The sequence below is a fragment of the Musca autumnalis genome, unplaced genomic scaffold, assembly GCF_047663935.1.
Source record: "Musca autumnalis isolate F117 unplaced genomic scaffold, ASM4766393v1 scaffold_4, whole genome shotgun sequence".
Taxonomy (NCBI): domain Eukaryota; kingdom Metazoa; phylum Arthropoda; class Insecta; order Diptera; family Muscidae; genus Musca; species Musca autumnalis.
The window spans coordinates 75,568,363-75,590,120 of record NW_027411977.1 but is presented as its reverse complement, the minus strand read 5'-3'; the positions used below and the strand labels follow the sequence as shown (position 1 = coordinate 75,590,120).

Below are 21,758 nucleotides of genomic sequence, written 5' to 3'. Positions count from 1 at the left end.
TTCCGAAAAATGTGTACGTGTAACTACGGACTTACTTTCTCACACACACAAGACCGAAAAGCAGCGAAATTTCTATTTATTTCAATGAATTTTACGTTGGGAATTTTTGTTCCGATAATATCGATAGGCAAAACTATCTATCTATCGATATTTAATTTTTAAAAAATAATCGATTTTATCGATAGTGCCATCGATTTTTTGCCAGCTCTAATGACAACTTAACGATAATATCGATAGCAATCGAGGCATATGTTCTCTAAAAAATCGATAATAATCGAAAATATCGGAACCACGAGAAAAAACAAAATGAATAAATGAAAAAAACAAGGAAGCGAAAAAGAGAAGAAAAAACAAAATACACAAAACAAACTAAATTTTCTTTCATCCGTAGTCACAAAGTTTTTCTACTATTTCCTTTATCCAACACATAACATAAACAACTAATCAACAACAACGATCAGTTGGGAACAACTTCAACTAAGTTAATATTAAAGCCTATCGTAATCCAATACAATCTTTACGAATGGCTTCAGCTGACTCAGGTGTTGACACAAGTAATGATAGCAATGATGGAGTAGTAACAGCCAGTGCGAGTATTATGATAACCCCGCCACCACCAATAATGCCGCCCACACCAACATCATCGCCGAATACACATGAATGGCCAACAATCAATCCCAATGCATTCCATTTGAATTCGGAAGAGCATTTTGCATTTCCTACCTTGCCTCCACTGCCATTGAGCTCGTCATCGCAGTCGTCGGACTATTCCAGCATTATCCATCCCAGCACCCTGCCCTCCAGCAGTCACAATTTCAAAATGCGTCCCCGCACTTGTATTAAGAGTAAACTGCGATTCAGCTATAATAATATATTTGCCGAGTCGGCTGGGCGGAAACTGCGCTACGCAGCATGTACCAATAACATAGAACTACTGACAAAAGTGCTTGAGGCGGGAGCAATTCCCAATGCTGCGGACGAGTACAAACGCAGTCCGTTACATTTAGCTGCATGTCGTGGTTACATACAAATTGTCCAACAACTGTTGAAATTCGGAGCAAATCCTAATGTTGTAGACTCTCTGGGTAACACCCCGCTACATCTGGCTGTAATATCTGCGAGTTCGAATAATTTTAATGTTGTTGTTCGTATCTTGCTGCAGGGAGGTGCCAGCGTACACATGTATGATCGTAGTGGTAAGACGCCCTTAGAATTGGCCGAAGCAAAGTTACGACTACTGCGTACCCGTTATGAGAATCCCACACCGGAAACTAGTAAAATTCTCGAAGATATGTGTATGTTGACGGCACTCATCTTAAGATATATGGCCAAGCAACAGCGCGAACTAGAAGATCTCTCAAATCTAGAGAAACGTCTACAAGACCTTAGCACCCGCGATGATCAAGAACAGGTTGTTTCACAGACGGCTGATGAATTATTGGCCAGCATTGAAAGTCTGTCAATAAACAAGTAAAGAGTTATTATATCAAGAAAAAGAGAAAAACACATTTGCGGGTAAAATTTTACTGGAGTAACAGATAATGATATAAAGTATAAAGTGGAGAGAAGGATTATACTCGCAAATTGTCGTAATTGTAAGTATAAACATACATACATGTGTATTTAGCATAAGATATTTGTTGTGATATAATCAGGATAACTACGAATAAAAAATATATAGATGGTGGTGGGAAAAGATTCAAAAATGTACGTATTGGACAATTGAAGCCACATTACATATTATTTCGATAAGAATCCTATTCCTTCTGGCATTTCCTCCCCGATTTTTTCGACTTTTGGCATAAATTTACTATTCTCCCAGCAGGCGGAAAAATCTGAAATGTTCACCAAATATAGATCTTTTCGTCCTGATTACAAAAATATGATATTCGTTGGGAGGAAGTCCATACTTACCGAGATATAAACCTCTGAAGTTCCGAAAATTGCTTTGTGTAAAGGCCTGCTGCTTGGAAAAAATTTACAATTTAAAAGAAAATGTTGTTTCCGTGCGCTAGATTTGCGCCTGTCCATAGGAGGAAGTTCTAAATCCTTGGCCGAAGGCCGGCTAGTTAGAAAAATTTACAATTAAAAAAAATCAGATTTTTGGGCAGCTGGGAGAATAGTAAATTTGTTCCCAACTTTTTACCACAGTCATTCTTTATGATGCTTATTACTGCAGTATAACTTTTTCTGGGAAAATTCCAAACTTCCCGTTATAGCGACTAGGGAGATAAAAAGTATATATTTTTATCATATAATGGTAGAATGATTACATTTGCGTAGCCGTGTTGGATTTGTCCAACTTTCGACAACTTCTTGAACAGGCGAGATGTTGTTCTTTTCCTTTCAGATATCTTGTCCGTTCGTCAGTCTGGCGGGCACTGTAAATCCTCAAGGGGCCAACATGTATTATTCCTTCCAAACTTAGATCAAGTTTAAAGATGAATTATACCGGTGCAGTCCTTCGGGTTCTCCCCCTCATAAAAGTTCAATATGCTTATCTTAATAGGGAGTTTAAGGACTTTCCTACCTTCGGGGATTCGCCCAGTAGATATATGGCGAGCGTCTGCATCAGTGATGACGTCACGGAACGTCCTTTATGCTATTCTAACATCAGTAGGGTTGGGCAGATTAGTGAACTCTTTGAATTCCGGCCAATTAGTTCCCTATGATTGATGAAAGTTCGGCGTTCAGAAGTGATAAAATCGGACGATCTGCTGATGGAGACAATTATGGGAAGATGGTCTGATCCAAGAGAAACGACGTGTTGCTAGTTACGTCATTTGTCAAACAAGGTTATACGGTGGATATTTCTAGCGGATTGTAACACTCTCCGCTAATTCTGGTAGGAGTTTCCTCATTGACCGTGCAAAATGTTGGGATATTAATCTGCTCAGGCAGCACTATAATCCTCTGGTCGTTTCTGAGGACCGAATACCAAAACTCATGATGAGCATTAAAGTTCCTCAAGATCAGACGATTATTACCTTCCAAAAGCGGGCTAATGTTGGGTCTATAACCTGGATTACAGCTATATATCGCCGGAATGTATAGGCTCAGCAACTCTACCTGAGCAGTTCCACAGCTGACTGCCACCGCCATACATTCCAGTCCATAATCCACCTCCACTTCTATTGCAACCCGTCCTCAGTACTGTGTAACCATCACAACGCTGTGAGCTGCAGTTGGTGTTGAGCTTGGTTTCCTGCAACGCTGCGACACTGACATTTTTCCGACTCATGAAATCCACTATTCCCTCGATCTTTCCTCGGAATCCATTGCAGATGACTCATCTCTATTCGGGGGAGTGAATTGATAAACGGATGTAAAATGATAGTTTAAAAAGTATCAAGTCCATCTGATCCGTTCCTAGCTATACCTACAAAAGAAACTTGCCTCAAATATGATTAGCATTTGGCCCCGGTGGGGTTATAAATTTCATTAAATGCTGTTGGGGATGTCTTGTTCTTTTTTAGGTCTACTATTTATTTAGACATTTCGCTTGTTCGAAACTTATTTGCTTTGAAATTAAAACATAATCTTTGGTCTGTTCCAGTACTGCTCTACTAATTTTTACTGTTTTTTCCGATAACATAAAGGAAAAATTGTTATCCTAGCAAAAATTAGTAGATCCTTGCAGGTTCTGGAACAGACTATTTATGTCTCCTATGTAAGGTACGATAGTAAACGATACAAATACAAGCATAGGTGCACAGAGGTGGCAGCGCTGTATTGAAGAATCCGCAGCCGTGGAAATAGCATGGGCACAACCGCTGATTAATTAAGCAACTATCGTGTGAATCCCATATACAGAGTACATCACTTACCCATCGCAACAGAAGAACATCAGCAGCCTCGACAAACCAGACCTGGAGATTGGACCAGAGTCAGATTTAACAGGAAAACGAACATATGACTCTATCATTCACTGCTATAACAACTATAGTTAAAAATATTTATAGACCAGTTTAATGTAATAGAAAGAATACAAAACTCCAGAAATGTCAATGGGATCTTTTTAAACATGCAGAGGGACATTTGGGGCACTTTGCAATTATCAAAATGCCAAGTGCCTATATAATAAATATTTCAGGAGAAAGAGTGATGTGCTGGGAAAATGATCCATATTCGGTTTACTGAGTTTATAACTCCGTCGGCAAACCCGACTGACACTTTTGTAGTTTTTTTAATATAACATTGGGTTCGAAAAATTATACTTAACAAACTTTTCGAAATTTGCTCATTTTTGTCTTTTCAGATTGTTTTTGTTTCCTAATTTGGCTGCCGTATAATATGTCGTCTGGATAAATAGAGATTGCTTCATTACTTGGACAAAAAAATTAGAGTTTGTGTGGAGAAAACTTGACGATTACTCTATTTGTTTTCTTGCAGACGATGTAATTTGAATTCTTAAGATTATTTTAATGTACACATATATTTTTTTAGTTTTTAAGTGACCATTGTTCTATACCAGAAACAATCAAATTTATCCTATATCACAAAAAATTTGCATTGATTTTTTTCTTTATATGACTGTTATATAACCGATATCCAATAGATGGTATGTAAATTACAAAAGTACTTGTTTATGTTTTAATTAAATTACATCCTCAAAAAAATCTGATTAATAAAGTTAGATGTTAAATATTGGCATTTTTCCATAAACATACGACATATGTATAAATATAATGAACAACAAAAAACACAACTCTTAAAAAAGAAAATTGAATTATTATTACAGAAGCGTTATTGAATTTGTATTATTTTAAATTAACTGTGTAACTAAACAATCATCAACAACATCATCATCATGTATGTATGTATGTATCTATTCGTAAAAAGAACAACTTAACGTTTTATTATTGTGTTTAGATCAGTACTTCATAACCACAATTCATATGTAGTTAATATACAGTGAGTGTCAAAAATATTCGGTTTTAAATTTCACCAATAATAACACCTCAGTATTTTAGAAGCCCATATCCAATATTCAAAAAACCAAATACTTAAAAAATGTTGGTCCTGTGGCAATTAAAAAATGTATGTAACATGGATCCATGGCAACCCTATAAACGAGAATAACAAAGAAGAAGTTGTTAACCCTGTTTTCTATGCGTCAAAAATATTCGGTTTTTGTAACTTTTGTTAAATATTTTGGCAAAAAACCGGCCAATATCGAACTTTTTCTGCAATATTAGAATAAATTTCAATAATTGCGAACAGAATCTTTGTTCCTGTGTGCAAAAATATCATATTTCATTGCCAATTTTTAAAAATTTAGGGCCAAAGAAAAACGTTATCCCAGAAAGGAGAAAACTGTTTATATTTTATTATAAAAACGGCAGAAACAAAGGGAATTTTTGGTTATTTTTGAATAATTAGTCGAATATAGTTGAAATAATGTGCAAAAGTCACGAAAATACAGAAATAATCGATTTCGTGAAACACATAAGCCAGTCAAACCAAGAACTGGGATGGAAGGTAGAGGAATTTCCTGGAAAATTACGGATAAACCGCTCTTAATATTCTTGAAATTGATCACCGAGCCCTAAATGACTTTCAGAAGATAGAAAATATGCACTTACTTTCCAAAAAATCGTAAGGATAAAGCACTTCATGGCCTTGTAACAGATCATAAGTCATTGATAAATACACGTCTCCTGGAAGCTCCTTTGTACTTTTTGTATTGGAGCACACAGAAAGGCCTGAAACTTGGTGGTATACTGATTTTCCTGCTTAGGCATTCAAAACTAACTCCATTTCACCAAGTTTCTGATGTACATCAAGTTTTGAAGGTACATCAAGGCGAAATTTGAACTAGATTTTTGATTATGTAAACAAGCCGATGGCGTGTGATGTGTTACAAGGCCATGAAAGGCTTTATCCTTGCGATTTTTTTGAAATGTAAGTGCATATTTTCTATCTTCTGAAAGTCATTTAGGGCTCGGTGATCAATTTCAAGAAAATTAAGAGCGGTTTATCCGTAATTTTCCAGGAAATTCCTCTACCTTCCATCCCAGTTCTTGGTTTGACTGGCATATGTGTTTCACGAAATCGATTATTTCTGTATTTTCGTGACTTTTGCACATTATTTCAACTATATTCGACTAATTATTCAAAAATAACCAAAAATTCCCTTTGTTTCTGCCGTTTTTATAATAAAATATAAACAGTTTTCTCCTTTCTGGGATAACGTTTTTCTTTGGCCCTAAATTTTGATAATTTGCTATGAAATATGATATTTTTACACACAGGAACAAAGATTCTGTTCGCAATTATGGAAATTTGGCATAAATAGAATACTCTCCCACCTGGCGGAAAAATCTGGAAAAATTACCACAGGTAGATCTTGTTGTCCTGATCACAAATATATAAAATTTTCCGGGGGGAAGTCCATACTTCCTGAGATATGGGCCTCTTAAGTTCCGAAAATTCCCTTGTTAAAGTAAGAAAATTTTTTAAATTAAAAAAAAATGTTGTTTTCGTTCCCTAAATTGGCTCCTGTCCATAGGAGAAAGTCTTAAATCCCCGGCCGAAGGCCGGCAACATAGGAAAAACTTACACTTTAAAAAAAAAATTTTAAATTTTTTCCGTTAGGTGGTAGAGTATTCAATTTGTTCCGGAAATTTATTCTAATATTGTAGAAAAAGTTCGATATTGGCCGGTTTTTTGCCAAAATATTTAACAAAAGTTACAAAAACCGAATATTTTTGACGCATTGAAAACAGGGTTAACAACTTCTTCTTTGTTATTCTCGCTTATAGGGTTGCCATGGACCCATGTTACATACATTTTTTAATTGCCACAGGACCAACATTTTTTTAAGTATTTGGTTTTTTGAATATTGGGCATGGACTTCTAAAATACTGAGGTGTTATTATTGGTGAAATTGAAAACCGAATATTTTTGACACTCACTGTACATATCTACATATGATATGAATACACACATTCATATTTGCAAAACTATTTTTTCACGAGATAATTATTACACATGATAATTATTTTGATAAAACTTAATTGTATGTACAGTCAGGGACAAAAGTTTACATACACCCCCTAAATCTCGGGTATTAGGGTTAGTAGTGATTTTTATGAAATTCCAAGTATGCAGTTTTATTTCGTCTCACTAATAAACAATATTTAATAGAACAAAAGTATATTCCATAATACAAATAACGGTACATTTTACAAAAACCTAAAAATGATGGGGACAAAAGTTTACATACACCCCAAGAAAATATGCGTATTGCCGTGCAATTTATGGAATTAACGGCAAAATGTATACATTTTATTGTTTTGGCGAATGCCTCTGGGTGTCTTAGATATATTTTAGAGAAAAGAAAATAATTTTTGGGGGTCAAATGCCGTTATTTAAGGTCAAACTTCTTCTATAGCTTGTTAAAGCTGAACCTTGCTTAATTCTTTGCGTTTTTAGGTAATGTACTTTAAAAAAACCACAAAATTAGTGTCAGATTACAAATTTTGAGACCCTAGAAAGCGTTGGAGTTGTTCTTGTGCAAAATATTACTTCTTGGACGTCGATAAATGCCCGCTTTTCATCAGATTTCTCAGGAAATTAATAAATTCCTCGGAATTCTGGGTGCAAATTACATATAGAAGGCCTTGAATTGCCTTGTAATATGGTCTGATACAATCCTCTGGCATCAATTAACTCAGAAATGTACAATTATACGAAACTTTTCGCCCCTATAGTGACGGTAATGATCATAATACGAAAACGACGTCGTTCACAGTACAAATTTCATGCTTTTTTGGTAGTGCTTACATTTTGATGCTTTGGAAGCTTCGGGAACAGGTTTGTAACAGAATATTTCACATTTCTGATTCAATTGATGCCAGAGGATTGTATCAGACCATATTACAAGGCAATTCAAGGCCTTCTATATGTAATTTGCGCCAAGAATTCCGGGGAATCTATTAACTTCCTGGGAAATCTGATGAAAAGCGGGCATTTATCGACGTCCAAGAAGCAATATTTTGCACAAGAACAACTCCAAAGCTTTCTAGGGTCTCAAAATTTGTTATCTGACACGAATTTTGTGTTTTTTTTAAAGTGCATTACCTAAAAACGCAAAGAATTAAGCAAGGTTCAGCTTTAACAAGCTATACAAGAAGTTTGACCTTAAATAATGGCATTTGACCCCCAAAAATTATTTTCTTTTCTCTAAAATATATCTCAAACACCCAGAGGCATTCGCCAAAACAATAAAATGTATAAATTTTGCTGTTAATTCCATAAATTGCACGGCAATACGCATAATTCCTTGGGGTGTATGTAAACTTTTGTCCCCATCACTTTTAGGTTTTTGTAAAATTTACCGTTATTTGTATTATGGAATATACTTTTGTTCTATTAAATATTGTTTATTAGTGAGACGAAATAAAACTGCATACTTGGAATTTCATAAAAATCACTACTAACCCTAATACCCGAGATTTAGGGAGTGTATGTAAACTTTTGTCCCTGACTGTACATTATTTCGATGTGGAATTTTGTAGTCCATTTTCCAAAAGTTATTTTAGAAGTGTACATTTTATGATGACAAGATATCTACCTACACACCTTGTTGCAACAAAGGTATCAACGCTAATATGTTTCTCATTGAAGAAGAGTTTATTTACATAAAAATTGAAAAAAAAAAAATCATTACATCTTTAAATATGTATGTGTGTCTATGATTAAACCAGAGTTTACTTAAATCAACAAATAGATATTTCTATAAAATAAAACGATCCCGTGAAATCCATTTCAATCTATGAGTGTGAAAATAAAGGCATTTGCCATTATTATAACCACAGCTGTACAATAGTTTTATTGGAATACATTAGCAATTTAAAGTTTTGGCAGATACATATATCAACAACGACAACAGCCTCGGCAATAATAGCAGAATAATTATGTATATTGTAAACGCCCCACTCGAGACTTTAGATCTGTGAAAGACCTTTGACACGGTCTGCCATACAACACTTCAATATGACATTAGTTACAACTCCCTCCCTAATTCCCTGAAGAATGGTTGGCAAATTATATGGCTGGAAGACAGTCATTCGTCGAATGCAGCGCTGTAAAATCCAAAAAAAGAAAATAGCAAGGGGTACTCCATGGTGGTGTATATCCTCACTTCTGTTCAATTTTCAATTCAATTTTTCAATTTTCTTACGCCGATGACTGCAGCGTTATTTCCTAAGATAGAGTTGAAAAAGATAGTGGGGCTCAATTCTTGTTCTATGAAAATTTGAAATGCAAACGTTTATAAAGGAAAAATGACAATGAAAAAAATGACAAATGAAATATTTTATAAAGAATAAGTGCGTCTGCGTACTCTATAATTTGTAAAAATTATTACAAATAATTACTGAATGTTGTTTTTTGTTTTTTTTTTACACAAATGTTCAGTAAAAGAGAATGAATTGAGAGACTTGTCAAAGACATAAATACAACTAAGACTAGACAAAATGCATGCAACAAAAAAATGTTTCCGAAACTTTGTATAGAAACATTACCCTTAACAGGTTGCAGTTAATTCAAAATCGCAACCAAGGAGGAACAGTTCATGTAATGGTATCAGAAACGAAATTTATGAATTCAAGGATCTATTCAAGAATAATTTCATGTCAATTGGATCGGTAAATTCGGTTAAATACGTAAAAATGTATAAAAGAAAAAAATGTTATATCACCATATCGTGATATAACATTATGTTAAATTCAAAAGCCATTCACTGAAGAATGATAGCAACAAAAATGTCTTATCTTGTTGTATTTATGTCTTTGGACTTGTTTTGAATTTTTTGTTGCTGAGAACTTATAATTTTTACTGAAGTAATTTTGTTCAGTAACATTTTGTAGCTTTAGCAGTTGTCAAAAGTTTAAAATATTCAAATATGTATCACAATCAATATTAATCAAACAAAGACATAGGGCCATTATTATATGTGTTCTTTTACTATCTGATGGATTTGAAAACGAAAAATAAACCAATTTGGAGGCATTAAAAATATAACTTTTACATTGAAAGTTAATGCCAAGAAGCTCCTCCTTGAAATTCAACCATCACTTTTAACTTTAAGTTAAGCGGAACGCTATAAATCTGTTCGGTAAATCCAAAATGTTATGTTAACCGTTTACATCGAAACCGAGTAAATTTCGTAAATGTAAACGGACGCTAATTGGCGACGGCGTAAGGAACGCCATTTAATACAAATTGGACAACCAAACTTTTGACAGTCAGAATTTTTGAACGGTGGCAACCCGGCATGCAAATGGCGGCATTTTTTCTTCCATTTCATTTGCAAATTCTTTCGTCCCGTGGAGTCAACTGAAGAATGCAATTTTTATTTGCATTGAAAACCACGACCGTGTTAACATCGTCATCAGCACTTCAAGAAAACAATTGTGATACTTGTGTGGCTGTACTCAAGCACATTTTCTTCCTTTTTTTTTACAAGCATTGCGGCGTGGAAATTTGGAACATTGTTCCAATAACAATTTCTCACTTCTTTTGTTCTGTTTAACAGAAGGTTTGGCGAAAACGCCAATTGTGCTGGTTACATAAATTTTTTATGAAACGTGTGGTGATTCGATATCAAGCCTAACAGCCACCACAGTAGTGCATTATACCATCATTCACGACTGCAAATAATTTGGAAATAAAAGTTGTTCATACTCTCTAGTGGAAGAGGAAGAAACGCTTGGTACCTTTTAACAACCATTCATTAGTGGTATTGGATAAAATCCACCAGAATAATTGCCCGTCACCGCCAGTTTTTTAAATCGGTTGTAGCCAAACCAAACGTAAATCGGGGTACTGCATTTTTTTTGCCGAAATTGTCGTCAACGTCCCAACGGAGAAGTCACCATAATTTGTGCTAAAAGAATTTAATAGTGCAATTCGCCCACTCGTGCAGTTGAACGGCAAATCAAACACATCAAAAGGCGGCAAACACTATCTTCGAAGGCCACCACTTCACTCCCAGTACTGTGCATCATCATCCTGGTGAGAAATCAAGATCTTGCTGCAGTGGATTTTGCTGACCTGGCTACCAACTACAATTGGCTGTCCCATCAACCTGTACAGGCCTCCCACTGGGTTATGCAGATAAGTAGAAATAAGTGTAGTGCCTGTGAAATCTGTCCCTAACCTATTTACGCGTACACCACAAGTGTAATCTGTTTGTTCATTTGCATTTAAAGTAGTATCCTTATTTCTCCGCCACAGGCAGGGGAATAAGGAACAACATTTTTTACATTTTACAATCGACGGCCAGCCGATCATGACTTGAAATTAATTAACGTAAATGGATTTTTTTTTTCTCGAAGTTTCAAAACTTTGTTGAATTTAGTGAATCTGGTTATTTGTTAAACTGAACATGTGTGTAATACATATATACACGTATGTACATATGTAAATCAACTTTTTATAGCGGTGAATTTTTTTTGTTGACCATAACGGTGTACTGCCACGTGCATTAGTCACAAGTGCCGAAGGGTAGTTTATAAAAGAACAGAGGAAAAGAAGTTGAAAGAGAGAAGAGAAGATTTTTAGCCACCAATAATAAAATGTGAGAGTTTTGCATTCGGCCCTCATTTTGGCGCCATATACTTTCATTATTCTCATAGTGTGCCTCTGAGCACTAATCATTGCTTTTATGAAATAAGGTGGTAAGAATCTTGATTTTCTCTTTCAGACATTCAGCAATTTCTTTCTTTTAAAATTGACCAAATCGGTATACGTGAATTATGTGCTGAGAAGTGTTACTGCGTTGTCTCTTAATAACATTGGTCTTGTCTAGTATTCAATTTTGGCTACTAACAAATTCTTTCTTAGTAAAACCGCAATGATTTAGACATTGGACTTTTATCCTTCTTATATATATGTATGTACATGGTGTATATATGTATATAATCATTTGTATTTATACATATACATTTATAATTATATAGTTTAGAATTTTAAGACGTAGTCAAGAATCAAGCCTAAATTTATATACATCTATTTATCTTTTTAATTATTTTAATTAATAATTAATTATCTTAATCATTGATTTAGACCTTAATTGCCTCTCTCATTGATTTAAACCCTTGTCATTTATTTGAGGATGTCGATCCCAATCAAAGTTTGATAAAAATTAAGCATCAAAATTTTTTTTTGATAATTCTGGATCATTCCAATTGAGCTCAATAGGGTTAGTGATTCCTTTTGATATCATAGTACAAGTGCATATTAGCACTGGCATTGTGGTTGACAACCAATTCATCTGCTTTTGATCATTTTTAATTATAATTTGTAGAGTCTTTATAAATGTTTCCTTGGAAACTAATGAATATGTAAATAGTTTTGGACCATATGGGTATCCAAATAAAACCTGAATTGTCATTGTTATATGAAACCCTATTCGTAAATATGTGTAAATAATTCGTGATGAGGTAATGTAGAAGGGAAGGGGTCAGTCAATGGAAGTTTTTGGGAGTCATCATCATCGATGAGACTCATTGGGGATTTTGTAGAAAATCCATGGGGAGGACAAGGTAACCCAGCAAACATCTTGGGTACCATCAACAACAACAACAACATCTTTAATTCTTTTTAATTTAAATAAGCGTTTCTTTTATGAATATGTGTATTGATAATGAATCAATATTTTTGTTTATGGCTGGTCAGGAGTGGCCACTGAGCTAGACCGTAATACTTCAATGGCAAACGCATACCAGCGACATCTAGGTATGACTCATTCCCCCTTTACACTCCGTCCTAGTTACATAACAATGGCGCCCAACGTACAAGCCGATGCCTTAGGTTCAACTCCCATCAATGGGAATTGTTCCTGAACATTAGGTGTATGAATTTTTGTTTGATTGGTTTTCAGTATGTCTTGAGTTGTTGTTATATTACACCATACCAATTGCGACTTAAGGTCAATTAAATTTTAACATCATTTCTTGAATTTCATCTTAAAGAAAAAGAGTTTTTAGTCGTCTTGCAAGCCTGAGTTTATGTCAAGTTGCAATTTTGTGACAAAACTTCTATGTTATTAAGATCATACTTCGATTTTCTTTAAAGCTTTATAATATATTGTCATCTGCAGTTGATTATTTATGATCTTTTGCATGATTTGCGATATTATAGATGCTTTAATATATTGATTTATTAGAATTGAAATTTTTGGGGAAAAATTTTGACTGCGCTTTTCAAAGATAATGAAGATAGTTTGTTGTTGTTGATTATTCTTTTTTTATCCTGGCTGATACCTTAACCTTCTACCAATTACCTTATACATTTTATGAAATAATTTTGACCCGAGATTATTGGAAATTTTTCTGGAATTTTTTTTGGAAATTAAATTATTGATTTTTGTTCGACTGTTGGCGCATTTAAGACATATTAGTTTTCTTTTTTTTTCTGGCACCTGCACTGATAAGATCTTTTGGCAAACTTGTTTTTTTTCTGTTTCCGGTTTGAGAATTGAAGTGAAGCATCGTCGTGGAACCTGGTGAAACCTTTCGAGATTTCAATTGGGATCTGTGGTGCATTAGTTTTGGTCAGATTTTTCAGAAGTGATAGTGATTTACTATTCACTTTGCTGAAATTTTCTACCGTGGTACTAGTTACCATTCTATTTCCGATTGCGTGAGGCATAGGGTCGTCGCCCTCAAGACATTTGTTGTTTTTTTTATTTCTATTAAAAGACGGCAGGAGGTGTTTGATAGGCTCAAACTACTGAATGTTAGTTCTTTCTCTTAAAATATACAGGCTTTAAGTAGTAGTATATTTCTGTTTGTTTTCACGTACACACAGGGTGTACACAGAACTGGACTAACTGTACCCGAAGACTGGTCTTCAGTTCGACTCGAGGTCAGCTTGAAGTACCTTAAGGTTGTAGGGGCGGTTAGTCTGGAGAGCCTTCGGACGGCAGCGCTCAACCTTGAGTTGGAGCATTTTCCGCAGGACTGATTGTTGTCTGGTTGTCGATTTCCCAGTGTATCTTTAGAAAGCCGTTCTATGCTTAACTAAAGATACACTGAAGAGACCTCGAGAAACTCTTTGAGGAAATTCTAACCGGCAACAATCAACTCCTACGTTTGAACAGTTTACCTCATAGAACAATAGGGGTAGGCGAAGAGGACTGAAGAGCCTATCGAAGTCCTATTTTTTTTTTTCTTCACCAGCTAAGACCTTTCTTTTTCTGATTCGAATATTATTCGAATTAATTTTACCCGGACTTACAAACTTTTACCCTGATCTACCACAGCCTAGATAATCTATTGTCTCAATTTATTCTGTTTTACAGGATTTTTGAGTTTTTCTGCTTTCGAGATACTTTGTAAGATTTATTGATTTTTGATTCGATTCATTTCGAAAATACCAGACAGGTTGGAACATCCCTATATGAAATTGAGGACTTACGCGGTAGAAAGATAGGCGTATATCATTGCAAGGATTTACAGCACATGGTGCCAACAAAATAGTTGCCCGGCTTTAGCTTTTATGATTTTCTTGTTTCACTTTGAATCAGGGTCGCGGTTCTTCCCCACCCTTAACATCCATCGGTTAACTTCCCGAATCAGTATGGCTTCGGCAGGCCTATGCCAACGTGTTCGGGTTTGTTATGTTAACCGTTTACATCGAAACCGAGTAAATTTCGTAAATGTAAACGGACGCTGATTGGCGACGGCGTAAGGAACGCCATTTAATACAAATTGGACAACCAAACTTTTGACAGTCAGAATTTTTGAACGGTGGCAACCCGGCATGCAAATGGCGGCATTTTTTCTTCCATTTCATTTGCAAATTCTTTCGTCCCGTGGAGTCAACTGAAGAATGCAATTTTTATTTGCATTGAAAACCACGACCGTGTTAACATCGTCATCAGCACTTCAAGAAAACAATTGTGATACTTGTGTGGCTGTACTCAAGCACATTTTCTTCCTTTTTTTTTACAAGCATTGCGGCGTGGAAATTTGGAACATTGTTCCAATAACAATTTCTCACTTCTTTTGTTCTGTTTAACAGAAGGTTTGGCGAAAACGCCAATTGTGCTGGTTACATAAATTTTTTATGAAACGTGTGGTGATTCGATATCAAGCCTAACAGCCACCACAGTAGTGCATTATACCATCATTCACGACTGCAAATAATTTGGAAATAAAAGTTGTTCATACTCTCTAGTGGAAGAGGAAGAAACGCTTGGTACCTTTTAACAACCATTCATTAGTGGTATTGGATAAAATCCACCAGAATAATTGCCCGTCACCGCCAGTTTTTTAAATCGGTTGTAGCCAAACCAAACGTAAATCGGGGTACTGCATTTTTTTTGCCGAAATTGTCGTCAACGTCCCAACGGAGAAGTCACCATAATTTGTGCTAAAAGAATTTAATAGTGCAATTCGCCCACTCGTGCAGTTGAACGGCAAATCAAACACATCAAAAGGCGGCAAACACTATCTTCGAAGGCCACCACTTCACTCCCAGTACTGTGCATCATCATCCTGGTGAGAAATCAAGATCTTGCTGCAGTGGATTTTGCTGACCTGGCTACCAACTACAATTGGCTGTCCCATCAACCTGTACAGGCCTCCCACTGGGTTATGCAGATAAGTAGAAATAAGTGTAGTGCCTGTGAAATCTGTCCCTAACCTATTTACGCGTACACCACAAGTGTAATCTGTTTGTTCATTTGCATTTAAAGTAGTATCCTTATTTCTCCGCCACAGGCAGGGGAATAAGGAACAACATTTTTTACATTTTACAATCGACGGCCAGCCGATCATGACTTGAAATTAATTAACGTAAATGGATTTTTTTTTCTCGAAGTTTCAAAACTTTGTTGAATTTAGTGAATCTGGTTATTTGTTAAACTGAACATGTGTGTAATACATATATACACGTATGTACATATGTAAATCAACTTTTTATAGCGGTGAATTTTTTTTGTTGACCATAACGGTGTACTGCCACGTGCATTAGTCACAAGTGCCGAAGGGTAGTTTATAAAAGAACAGAGGAAAAGAAGTTGAAAGAGAGAAGAGAAGATTTTTAGCCACCAATAATAAAATGTGAGAGTTTTGCATTCGGCCCTCATTTTGGCGCCATATACTTTCATTATTCTCATAGTGTGCCTCTGAGCACTAATCATTGCTTTTATGAAATAAGGTGGTAAGAATCTTGATTTTCTCTTTCAGACATTCAGCAATTTCTTTCTTTTAAAATTGACCAAATCGGTATACGTGAATTATGTGCTGAGAAGTGTTACTGCGTTGTCTCTTAATAACATTGGTCTTGTCTAGTATTCAATTTTGGCTACTAACAAATTCTTTCTTAGTAAAACCGCAATGATTTAGACATTGGACTTTTATCCTTCTTATATATATGTATGTACATGGTGTATATATGTATATAATCATTTGTATTTATACATATACATTTATAATTATATAGTTTAGAATTTTAAGACGTAGTCAAGAATCAAGCCTAAATTTATATACATCTATTTATCTTTTTAATTATTTTAATTAATAATTAATTATCTTAATCATTGATTTAGACCTTAATTGCCTCTCTCATTGATTTAAACCCTTGTCATTTATTTGAGGATGTCGATCCCAATCAAAGTTTGATAAAAATTAAGCATCAAAATTTTTTTTTGATAATTCTGGATCATTCCAATTGAGCTCAATAGGGTTAGTGATTCCTTTTGATATCATAGTACAAGTGCATATTAGCACTGGCATTGTGGTTGACAACCAATTCATCTGCTTTTGATCATTTTTTTTTTAATTATAATTTGTAGAGTCTTTATAAATGTTTCCTTGGAAACTAATGAATATGTAAATAGTTTTGGACCATATGGGTATCCAAATAAAACCTGAATTGTCATTGTTATATGAAACCCTATTCGTAAATATGTGTAAATAATTCGTGATGAGGTAATGTAGAAGGGAAGGGGTCAGTCAATGGAAGTTTTTGGGAGTCATCATCATCATCGATGAGACTCATTGGGGATTTTGTAGAAAATCCATGGGGAGGGCAAGGTAACCCAGCAAACATCTTGGGTACCATCAACAACAACAACAACATCTTTAATTCTTTTTAATTTAAATAAGCGTTTCTTTTATGAATATGTGTATTGATAATGAATCAATATTTTTGTTTATGGCTGGTCAGGAGTGGCCACTGAGCTAGACCGTAATACTTCAATGGCAAACGCATACCAGCGACATCTAGGTATGACTCATTCCCCCTTTACACTCCGTCCTAGTTACATAACAAAAATATAACAAAAGAAGACTTGTAATAATGGGGGATAAAGTAATAAAGACCAGACAAAATGCATGCAACAAAAAAATGTTTACGAAACTTTGTGTAGAAACATTACCCTTAACAGGTTGCAGTTAATTCAAAATCGCAACAAAGGAGGAACATTTCATGTAATGGTATCAGAAACGAAATTTATGAATTCAAGGATCTATTCAAGAATAATTCTATGTCAATTGGAGCGGTAAATTCGGTTAAATACGTAAAAATGTATAAAAGAAAAAAATGTTATATCACCATATCGTGATATAACATTATGTTAAATTCAAAAGCCATTCACTGAAGAATGATAGCAAACAAAATGTCTTATCTTGTTGTATTTATGTCTTTGAATCAAATTAAAAATTTTTACTAAATGTTGTCTTTTTACTTTTTTCCTTTGAAAGGGTATAAAATGCTTTACTCTCTAAAAAGAAGTTACTGAGTAATATTTACTGAGAAAGTACAAGGACAAACCTAATATTTTTCTTTTAAAATTTTCGTAGAACAAGATTCATGGCACAATTACCCAGGTAGTGGTATCACACCAGCCGCTGGAATATGAAAAGTCAAATCCCTTTATAAAAATTAGGTCTGTTCGATAACCCAAAAGTTTGTACAAATTTGTACAAACTTTTACAAAATGCTTGTAAGTACTTGCAAATACTTTTTACCGTAAACATAACATCGCAAGTTATCGAACGGACCTATTATTTTTGTTGTAATTTCTCCAACAACATAAATAAAGTTTTTACTTAACATATTCAAAATTTTACAATACCACTACCTTGGTAATTGTGCCATGACAAGAATACAGCCTCATCTGATGTCATAAATGTGAAAAACATTTGGTGGTTAATGTAAATTCGTGTCCCTTGTCCGATCTTTAGTAATATGTATGTGGCTTAAGGTAATTTTTTACGAAATTGCTTTAAACGCCTCCACTAATTTTTACTGATAACATTAATGTTACTATTTTTTCTGATAATATAAGAGAAAAATTGTTATCGTAGAAAAAAATTCTGTTATCGTAGAAAGATTCTGGAACAGAGTATATATATATACATATATTAGGTATTTATTTTGATATACATTTTTTTATTTTTTCGTAAATCCCCGCCCTTCGGCTATTTATTCATATCATGGTACAATAATACAGGTAGCATTATCATGCCAGCCGATGGTAACATAATTGCTCTGTTCCAGAACCTGCAAGAAGCTACTATTTTTACTACGATAACATTTTTTCCTTTATGTTATCGGAAAAAATAGTAAAAATTAGTAGATTCTTGCAGTTCTGGAACAGACCAAATGTGTCAAGTGCATTGAATTGGCGTCAAATTTTGACACCTCATGTTACCAACAATTGCCGATGCAGCTACCTGTGTATTTGTACCATGATTCATATAAATCTAAAATCTAGTATAAATCAGAAAAGAAAAAAATTGTAATAACAGCAGAACTTGTACATTATTGTTGGTTGTGGAACATTGCTATTTTTGTATTCACAAATATATTGTACAGTGTGAACACCATTATAAAACAGCTGATCATTGTACATTTGATAAAATGTAAACAAATGGGATATAAACAAAAACAAATCACTCAAATTAAAAATTATACGTGTTGTTACCTCTTCGAAGCACCATCAATTGTAATAATAAACAGCCCTGTAAGTTTAAAGATCAAAGATGTCAATATTATAAGATAGGAAAAGTCAATTGTGAAAAATTAACTGTAGAGGGAGTTAACCTCTGTTGCTACGACATCATAGCAACATTCTGTTAAACGAAAACTGTTACTCATTGGAATATTGACAAGAAAAACATTAAAACTCAAATTTTACGGCATTCGCTTTTGATTTTTTCATTGAATGAACAATAAAAAAAGAAAAGAAATAAATTTCAGCCACAAAACACGACGTTAATGTTTTCTGCCGCGAGAAATTGGAATCAAAAACGATTGACATTGCTGTTATCATTTCCAGTGAGTTGTGTAGCCATCTGAAACCAAAATGTGGAACTATTATCATATGTTTTTGGAAAATGCATTTGTTCGAGTCTTTATTGCTATACGTCTTTGTAAAGATATTGTATTTACTTTGAATACAGTGAAAATTCTCTATAACGAGTATCTCTATAAAGTTTTAATGTTTCGTCCCAAAATGGCTACAATGTAGAGAAGTTTGACTGTATTTAAATTTCCAGTTGAATTTAAAAATATAATTATAAAACTTTTTGTGATTAAAAAATTCCCAGTAAAATGACAAAGATTCTAAAAATTACTACTGAAGATTGGACGGTAAGGTGAATTGTACATGCATTCGACAGAATTTGTTTTCATTGATTTTTTGGCCTTCTTTATAAGGACTTACCATTGCACACTGTGATCTTCGAATGGCTTCAAAAGAATGTCACCGTTCCATCGGAAATAAGCAAAATCATTGCATACATCGCAATGTTTCTTATACTCTGGTATACGATAGTGTGGACAACAAGATTCGTCATTAGCATTATATGGCCTTTATTCCTAATAACATCAGCAATTGTAAGTAGAAGGATATTATTTCGGAATTATTACGAATTATTTATACATACATATATATCGGCACCTGATTTTGCAGATTTTGTTGTAATGACATTAATTACTCCCATTCGTATAGGATTATTTATATCCCAAATATTCACCCTCATAAGATTAATATTCCATAAAACAGTTTTTCATTTTATAACGTTTTTTGCTTCTCCTGTATAGTTTTGATTTTGATGGTTACGTCTTCGGGCATTTCGGCATTTCAGGTGACGATATGCATGTATGTATGTAATTGTGTGCATATCTTGTGTATGTAAAATAAATTTACATTTGTTCGTTCAATGAGTTTTGTCTTTTATTACAGGTGGTTTTCCGTGTCCTTCAATATTATGACTTAGAAGCCATTACGGATATAATCAAACAGACATTATCCTATGTTGCGGACACATTTGTAAGAAACTAGTTCTAGTGTCCACATTATTTAATATAATAATAAGCTTTTTTAAACTAAATATTTATGTACATATATCACATATACAGAGACATAATGTCCTTTTTTGTCTATTGTTGCCAAAAAAATCTATTACGTTTGGGCAATCAGAACTTAATTAAGAACCCCAATTTGCTTTTTCTAAAGACTTTAGTAATTTAAAAAAATGATCATTTAAAATACCTAGAAGCAAGGCAAATTTATGTAAGGTATATGCATGAACTGCAACAACTAACAATTTTACAAAAACAAACATTGTTATTAAATTGAATTGTCAAAGAAAATATTGAGTAAAAGGGTCGTTCCAAAAATTTTCTCTGGAAAAACATAAATACATTTTGAAAATCCACTAAAATAGAACAAATTTGAATCAAAATGTAAATATAAAGCATTCAGAACTGTTGTAGGGCATTTTTATTACACCTTTAGGATGAAAAGCAGTATTTTTTGGTAGCAAATTTCGAAATTTCAAGTTTCATGAGAAGACCCTATTACATTTTGAAAACTAAGGGCCTGTTCATGTATGTCGATAAGAAAATGAATGCGCAAGAAAAACTACCAAATTTGAGTGTGTTTTTCAAATTTGTTTTTTGTTTTGAAGGAAAAGCAAAGGCAATAATATTTCAAAAACTAAAGTTTGGGTGTGTTTCATGCGAACACATTTTCGTTTCGAAATACATAAACTGGGGGTAAATTTACAAAAAAAAGTAAGAATAAAGCTGATTGTCACTTCAAATTTGTACAGAAGTGCATTTCATTACTCAGAAAATAGATTTCAGAACAAATTTAGTCTTTCAAAAATATATTTCCACATCCACGAATATAACGAAAAACAGTTTGATTCTCAGATATTAAGCATATACTAAATAATTATATTTTTAAGGTGTTTGTGCTTGATTTTGTTCTAACATCACCAATATTTCCAACGTACTTGTTGTCTCAGAAAATTGAATTGAATTTGCCCTGCCTTTGGTCTAGAAAAAATCTTACCAATTATATTGCAATCCCGGTGGTGTTGGGTATCATATAGTCGACCCCGCACTTTTTACTTTTTACTTTTTTTTGGTTTCATTTTGCAAAATTCAATGTTGACTCATTTCGTGAAATTATTTAAAATATTTCTCATTTTTTAGGTTACGGGTATGGCGAAGATGATGGAAATAATTTTAAAATTCTTCGAATAAATTAATAAATTTTAAAACTCTGTTACTTGCACAAATGAAATAGCAGACTACTTAACAACAACAATCCTATAGAATATAAATAAGAGCCATATGTGTTTTATATTTTATATTATGTATATACGAGTTAATATATTTTTTTAACAGAACTTGTTTTGTGTACAGAGAATGCATGTGTCGAAATTGACAATTACAAATAAAATTATTTTTTTATGAAAAAGATATACCAAATTTGTCGT

General features: G+C 33.9%; 2 protein-coding genes across 3 annotated transcripts; both read left to right on the top strand.

The window, feature by feature from the left end:
• Positions 1 to 310: 310 nt before the first annotated feature.
• On the top strand, positions 311 to 4,724 carry LOC141401842 (uncharacterized). The gene is made up of 2 exons (XM_073982365.1): positions 311 to 1,595; positions 4,259 to 4,724. Exon 1 carries the CDS (start codon positions 524 to 526, stop codon positions 1,472 to 1,474), a length of 951 nt encoding a protein of 316 aa, XP_073838466.1. The 5' UTR covers positions 311 to 523; the 3' UTR covers positions 1,475 to 1,595; positions 4,259 to 4,724.
• A 14,133-nt stretch (positions 4,725 to 18,857) lies between these two features.
• On the top strand, positions 18,858 to 21,750 carry LOC141402682 (uncharacterized). Of its 2 annotated transcripts, XM_073984439.1 has the most exons (5): positions 18,858 to 18,988; positions 19,575 to 19,617; positions 19,684 to 19,863; positions 20,213 to 20,299; positions 21,472 to 21,750. In XM_073984439.1, exons 2-5 carry the CDS (start codon positions 19,579 to 19,581, stop codon positions 21,520 to 21,522), a joined length of 357 nt encoding a protein of 118 aa, XP_073840540.1. In that variant the 5' UTR covers positions 18,858 to 18,988; positions 19,575 to 19,578; the 3' UTR covers positions 21,523 to 21,750. The 2 variants fall into 2 exon arrangements, with proteins under 2 accessions (XP_073840540.1, XP_073840539.1); XM_073984438.1 differs by lacking the exon at positions 18,858 to 18,988 and having other exon boundaries at positions 19,053 to 19,617.
• The last annotated feature ends 8 nt before the right edge of the window (positions 21,751 to 21,758 follow it).

Bases quoted from the DNA above. Each gene is read 5' to 3' on its own strand.
- LOC141401842 (XM_073982365.1), top strand. From the start codon at position 524: ATGGCTTCAGCTGACTCAGGTGTTGACACAAGTAATGATAGCAATGAT.
- LOC141402682 (XM_073984439.1), top strand. From the start codon at position 19,579: ATGACAAAGATTCTAAAAATTACTACTGAAGATTGGACG. The intron at 19,618-19,683 runs GTAAGGTGAATT...CTTCTTTATAAG, and splicing joins TTACTACTGAAGATTGGACG to GACTTACCATTGCACACTGT. The intron at 19,864-20,212 runs GTAAGTAGAAGG...CTTTTATTACAG, and splicing joins TCCTAATAACATCAGCAATT to GTGGTTTTCCGTGTCCTTCA.